Source organism: Priapulus caudatus, unplaced genomic scaffold, assembly GCF_000485595.1.
Source record: "Priapulus caudatus unplaced genomic scaffold, Priapulus_caudatus-5.0.1 Scaffold34, whole genome shotgun sequence".
In the NCBI taxonomy this organism is placed as follows: domain Eukaryota; kingdom Metazoa; phylum Priapulida; class Priapulimorpha; order Priapulimorphida; family Priapulidae; genus Priapulus; species Priapulus caudatus.
The window spans coordinates 662,635-669,372 of record NW_014577095.1 but is presented as its reverse complement, the minus strand read 5'-3'; the positions used below and the strand labels follow the sequence as shown (position 1 = coordinate 669,372).

The 6,738-nt window shown below is 44.0% G+C and overlaps 1 protein-coding gene across 1 annotated transcript in view; it reads right to left on the bottom strand.

Moving 5' to 3' along the window:
- LOC106817047 (copper chaperone for superoxide dismutase-like) overlaps nt 1-6,376 on the bottom strand; it is a gene marked incomplete at its 5' end in the record, with an annotated part of 11,661 nt that extends 5,285 nt beyond the window's left edge. Inside the window, one exon of the mRNA XM_014821695.1 lies at nt 6,169-6,376. Coding sequence (XP_014677181.1) covers nt 6,169-6,376 — 208 coding nt within the window. The remainder of the gene's footprint in view (nt 1-6,168) is intronic.
- Nucleotides 6,377-6,738: the final 362 nt, after the last annotated feature.

The following is a 6,738-nucleotide window of genomic DNA, read 5'->3' as shown; positions in this document are numbered from 1 at the left end:
TTGGTGGTGTGGCCGGAGTATTTTAGGTCCTGGGCAACCCTGAGTGTGGTGTGTTTGTGTGGTGGTGTGTGTGGGATGGGTGTTTCCTAACGTTAAGTTGTTGTATATAATCTATTATATATCTCTGATCCTGTGTGGATTGAGGATGCCTGGTACAGAGTCAAGAGCATTGCGCAAATAGCAACGCGAGTCTCACAGACTGCCGGAAAAACAGGTAATAAACTCAACTGCAAAAACAACATCCAACCTGACAAATAAAGTAGCAAAGTAGAGAGAGTGGGTTGACTCATTTAGTGCAGCTCGTAGATTAGCGTTTCGTGGATGTACCACGCGTTGAAATGATCGTGTAAAAATACTTTCATGCTGTGGATTAATTGCGCTGTGTTAACGTTTTTCTGATGTGACCGCTTGCCTGCCTAGGAGGTACGGTTCTATGATAGCCACTCACTACTTCTAAGTCTCTTCAACTTTCGACTCCCACCAGTTCTGGCCAAGAAGAAGACCAAAGAAATTCCCAGGCCATGCGAAGTGCCAGTGCCGTTGGCATGTGCCACTGCCAGTGCCCATAGGGTCGCTATATAGGGTCTATGTCCCCAGGTGGTGATACTGGCCGAACGTACCTCTACGGGTAACTATCTGATATGGTTAGGGCTTAGGTGCGAGTAGGCGTAGGCGACTCCCTAGACTCGGTTAGTGGAGTAGGCGAGTATAGTCCGGGCATATGTAGATAGTCACCAGCAGAGCATTATAAATCACGTTAAGGTTTATATGCTCTGGTTACCAGGGTACGTCTTCCGGATATTTACCGAGACCCGTACCCTGGTATATCTAGATATGCCGGACCGTACCTCGGCCTACTCACTAACGATCGAGTCTTCTATTCCCAGGCGAGTTGCCTAACGGCTACTTCCCTAACCCTAACCATATCAAATAGTTACCAGGGTACGTCCGGTTGTATACCGACCTACCCATAGGGTACGTTCTCGACAGGTTACACTGAGGGCCTTGGTGGGACATAGACCCTATGTCTATGAGCGCAGAGTGGCCAGTGGCAGTGAACCACTGACGATCGTTGGCACGTTTTGTTGTTTCATAGTGTTCCACCACTTGGCAAGCAAGAACAGAGCCCGCACGTAAGCACACACGCGGCCATTGACTATTATAACAACCTGTTCATTATTAGTCAATATAATTAAACAACGTCGAGATATAACAATAGTCAATAATAACAACGTTCGTTATTATAGTCAATGGCCGTGTTGTGTGCTGTACGTGCGGGCTGCTGCTGTCCAGTGCCAGTTGCAGTGGTGTTCACGAGTGTCATCACAGATCAGTTAATTGCATAAAGTTATTAAAATAGCCAATGCGCGCAACCAACCACCGTTATTAACTCATTAAAATGGCGTAGTCAAGCAACGTTATTAGCTAGATATAAATTGTACTGGCAAAGAAGAGTTAATCAGTTAATAAACGTCAGTACTTTACCTTGGGACGACGCCATAGGCACCTAGACTGATACTCGCTCCCACCTCAGATTACTCGATGGGACTCACGGGAGCCTACGACCTACCTAAGCGAGAAGTCGGAGACCGTTCGGTACCAGTCTAATGCCTATTTAGGTGCACGCTCACGAAGTTTAGTGCTATACAAACATAAATGTCTGCGGTGACGTTTTACACAAGTGTAGCGATGTGCGGTTTAAAATTGTTCACTCAATGTCGTTCTGTTTCCCGATAATAATTTGTCATTCTCCAGCTGTTTTCGTGGTCAAATGGGACAATGGACTGTGGCAGTATGCGACAGACGAATGTATATACATTAATGGTCTTCTGCATTCAAGTTCCTACAGATCCAAGGGTCCAAACGGTCCGTTGTTCCCAGGCCAGAATTCCTAGCGGTACGTAGAGGCCTACACTATCTGATATTCTCCTCTATATCAGCCACAGGCACCTTGGACCGTTCTTCAATAATATAACAATGATGTTGAATAAATACAACATAATAATCTTATATGTTTGATTGTTGACCAAATAACTTCATCATTACTCGTTCCAAGTACACCCGCTGGTGCCAACATCATAGCGGCGCCAGCGCCATCTTTGGCGATCGCACAAACCTACCACAGGTATAGAGAGACTTGTGTTATCACTGTATATCACTATATCTACTATCACTTGCTGTATCACCAAACCGTGCGCGCTATGTGTCTGCAGCCGGTCCCTGTATCTTGAGGGGGCGTATCAACAATTAAGACTATTAGTAACTGAGCTCCCCAAGCTACTGGTTACTGGTATGGTCTGTATGACAGAATTGTATTTATTAGCTCAATTGACATTAGTAAGATGCAGCTTGTTAGAATCGCATGATCGTCCGTGCCGTCCGTCCGTCCGCCAGAGTCGGTCCAGTCCGTCAAAGTGGCGGCACTAAATCTTAAGAACCGCGCTCGACGTACGTCCACGATATTCGGAGACGTGGTTGAGGGGGTAATCCGAAAACGAGTTGGGGATGTTCGAAGCTGGAGGTCAAAGGTGATCAAAAGGTTCAAAGATGTAAAGAAGGGGGAACATTCACTTTCGCTTAACTTTAAGGGGTATAGGGAGAAATGCAGAATTTGCGGCGACAAATCTAAAACCCCGGCCTCGACCTAGGCTCTGTCCGTGATAGTCGGTGTTGATGAGCATCATGGGTAGGAAAAGCCGTGCAACTTGTGTGCGAAATTGAAGAGAGTTCACCAGAGTCAAATGGTTCCAATGGGGCCACAGGGCAGATTTAGACATCTTTCTGAGGACATGGTTCTGACGTGAGGCGCATGAAAACTTTTTGTTTCAGCGGGGTGACCTAACATTGTTATGGCTTTAATTGAAAGCGACATGAAATATGCTTCTCCACTGAGTGCTGAAGAGTAATGTGGCGGAAACATTCGACCCTCAAGAGGAGAAACAGTTTGTTGACTGTTACATCAAAGGACGAACGCTGCTATATAGAGCCCAACCAAGTCGACACTGCTCAGTTTAATTGCAAGGCAAATTGAACAAGGTACGCTCCTTAATATCATATGATTTTCTAAAGCAGTCTGGTCTATAGCCCACCCTGCCCTGGGCCTGGAAGGGCTGAATGATTGAATTCACGTGAATAGCTCGATTTGAGGCAAATATCCACATATGCCATGGCTTGTGCACGCTCGTAATCTATAATTGTTTGGCTTGGCCACCTGCAATGCACCTGTTAACTTTCGTACAGTTTTGAGCAAAATGTATCGCCTGGCCCTGAAGTATTACTTACTTGGACTTTTAGCCGTACACCTACTGGTAGTGGATTTCAGGAACTCGATGGCCATTCTGGTTGTTAGATTGATTACAACTTGCACGCGGCCATCTCGCGGCAACTATTAGCCTAGTTGTAAATTAGACTTTTATCTCATGTAACTTTGTTAAACGAGGTGATAAATAATAACTATACCATGAATAATATTATAATTATAATTTACTTTTCATCTTCTAATCTTAATACATATATCATGGTAGCTATGATGGCCGTGCGTATCATTTACCAGATTTGTCTGCGAACATAAGCTGTTAACGCATTTTTAGAAATATTAGATGACACTATATATTATGATTTCGTATTGACTGTACACTCAGGGGCATAAGGAAGAAAGTATTATTGAGGGCGGCAGTAATAAGGCCATCATCGCTGGGTTTTTTTAATTTTTTTTATATAATTAGATGGGAGAGAAAGTCTTAAGATAAAGAGAGAGAAGAGGAGTAGTAAATTGTGACTTGGCGACAGGTAAAAAACGGTTGATACGGTGGGTCGTAGTATGCGAGCGCCGGAATAACGGTTGGTAGCATGTAGTCGGTTGCGGAGGGATGGTGTGCATAAGCGCGTGCCGCCTATGGGGTAGAGTGGGAGGCAGGGGCGGAGGTTGAGGTCGAAGGACAGGGGAGGGAAGATGTGGAGTGTAAGGGGGTGGAAAGTGAGAGGCACAGGAGGAGTGAAGTTGGGACGCAGTGGGGGAGGAGGTGGAAGAGAAGGGACTCCCCGCCCTCTAATTAATACTTGGAGATCCATGCTCATTATGTTGAAATTCTTTTATTAGACTAGTATAAAAAAGATAGCTAGTGAAATTCTATGACACAAATTCGAAGTGAAAGGCAAGTATCCTTTAATAAAATAAACCAAAATCGCATGGGGGGGAGATAGTGAGCGTGTCCTAACAATGATGTGTACGCAACTGCGTATCTGCATATCTGCGCCTAACAAATGTGTCACTACGCACGACTGAAATTGTACGTTCATAACCGTAGCAACAGACCCCAGATGAGCCCAGACGCTCTGCGGCTCTTGTTAACCATCATTTTATTATTGAAACGGTCCAAGTGCCTGTGCTACAGGCTACAGCCTACAGGCGCAAATCCACTTTAGGCACCTATTATTAGGTATCACGAAGTGATGCACAGATTTCTGTGTATCATCAACTGATGCACAGATTTCTGTGTATCATCAACTGATGCACAGACTTTCCGTATATCAAGGTATGAGGTATGCACTGCATGAACCCATGCACCAGTGCACTGATGAATCATCCCTATAATAGATCCTATAATCTTATCCTAATAATAGAGGAGGTGTAATGAGTAGTTTTATTTTGCAGACCTGCCAATGTAAATGAGTTTAATGTTGGAGTCTCAAGAGAACGGATACAGAAGATGCAAGACAGCCAACGTGGTCCATTCCTAACCATCATGCTGGACAGAACCCTGAGCCCTGCCATTGCAACTCAGCACCATTTTACGGGATATCGGTTGGGAGCATGGTCACCGCAACATGTGGACCCATTGCATAGGTATAAGTTAATACTATAAAAGTCTTCAAATGGATATAATGCAACTTATTATGATGACAAAGTATATCACGTCTCTCTCTGTCTGTCTCTCGCTCTCGCTCTCACTCTCTCTCTCTCTTGCTTTCCCTCACTCGCACTCTCAGTCTCACCCTCATTGTCTACCTGTGTGTGCGTGCGTGCGTGTGTGTACATGCCTGCATGTTAGGCTTTTGTCCTCAGATGGATTTTTGTCCTGGGAAAGAATCTAAGTTTTAAAAAAATCGGTGTTATTTCTTTATTCGTGCAAATCATCAGTTCAGCACTGTTCAATGTTGCTATCTGTTGCCGAAGACTTTTAAAGACCCCTAAATGTCATTGGTGGATGTTAAGACTCGTAACCAATCATACTCAGTGTATAGAGGTCAGCACAAGCAGATCTATGTGTAATACCTTGGGCCCAACTGTTTAATTTATGGACAAAGAGCGAGGTGTTCCGAATGGCAAACTACTGCTGGATTATGCAGAAACTAGCCTAAGGCGACTACAGTTTAGGGCAGCCATGCTACTAGACGAGCAATTGTGCCGATTGCAAAATAACTCTTAATCGTGTTTACCTAGTCGACATGGTACCTACAACATGGACATAGACTTGGGGCACATAGCATCGACTAATAATCTCTCCTGTAAGGGGACCGACAGAAATACGGGTCTATGCAGCATCACTATTTATGAGCATTCTCTTCCGAATTCTGATTGCATTGCATGAGACAATGCAAGATAAAAGGATTTCAAAAATATTTTTCGACTTGTCTCGTGTTTTCCTCACTTTTACGATAATTACCGTTATTGCTTGAGTAACAGCAAGTGTTGTTTGAATTAAGCACACTATGGGTGCACTTGCCATTTGTAAATTAATTGTCGCTATAATCAAATATGCCATGTTACGTGTTTAATTCCAATTTTCTATGCTATAACAGCATAAATACTAGTTTATCAAGTTGATGTATTCAGTAACATATCCGCTATTAGGTGAGATTATATTTCGCTATATTTTTTTCTCTAGATTTTATGTTTTTAAGCAATGATTTAGAAATCATTCATTTAAAGATTCTTTGAGTTACACTAAGCTAGGTCATTGCCGGGTTTTCCTGTATGTTGTTAGTGGTTAGAGTCACAATGCCAGGTTTTTACACCTTGAGAAAATTAACTGCCCTGAATGGGGACTGCATGAACTCATTCTCTGGTATTGAAGCTGGGCATGTTAGCTGCTTCTTAAACCACTGAACCACTGAGGTTTCTTTGTACAGGCTTAATGTAATACAAACTACACAGCAGCTACACACCTGAGCCCATGCCTTTCACCACAACTCTCCTTCCTGTATTCTCGATGAGTTGCCGAACCTGCTCTACAGCCAAACTCGTCTCAACAATGACAGTTTCATTTTTGAGATCAACCTGTGTGGATTGAATGCCTGGTACAGAGTCAAGAGCATGCTGCACAGCATCCTCACAGCTGCGACAGGTCATCTCAACTGCAAACTCCACCTGAAATAGGTAGCATATTTACTCATTTAGTCAGCTATAGCTTGTGGCATGTAACACGCGTGAAATGATCCGTGTAAAATACTTTTACGTGTGATATTGCGGTGTGTTAAGTTTTTGGATGTGCACCGCCTAGGAGTAGGTTTATGATAGCCACTCACTACTTCTAAGTTCTAACTTCCGACTTCCAAGTTCTGGCCAAGAAGAAGCCAAAAAATTCCCAGGCCATGCAGTGCCAGTGCCGTGGCAGTGCCACTGCCAGTGCCAGGGGCGCTCATATAGGGTCTATGTCTCCCAGGGTACTGCCAGAACGTACCCTGGTAACTATCTGATATGGTTAGGGTTAGGGTTAGGGAGTAGGCGTAGGCGAC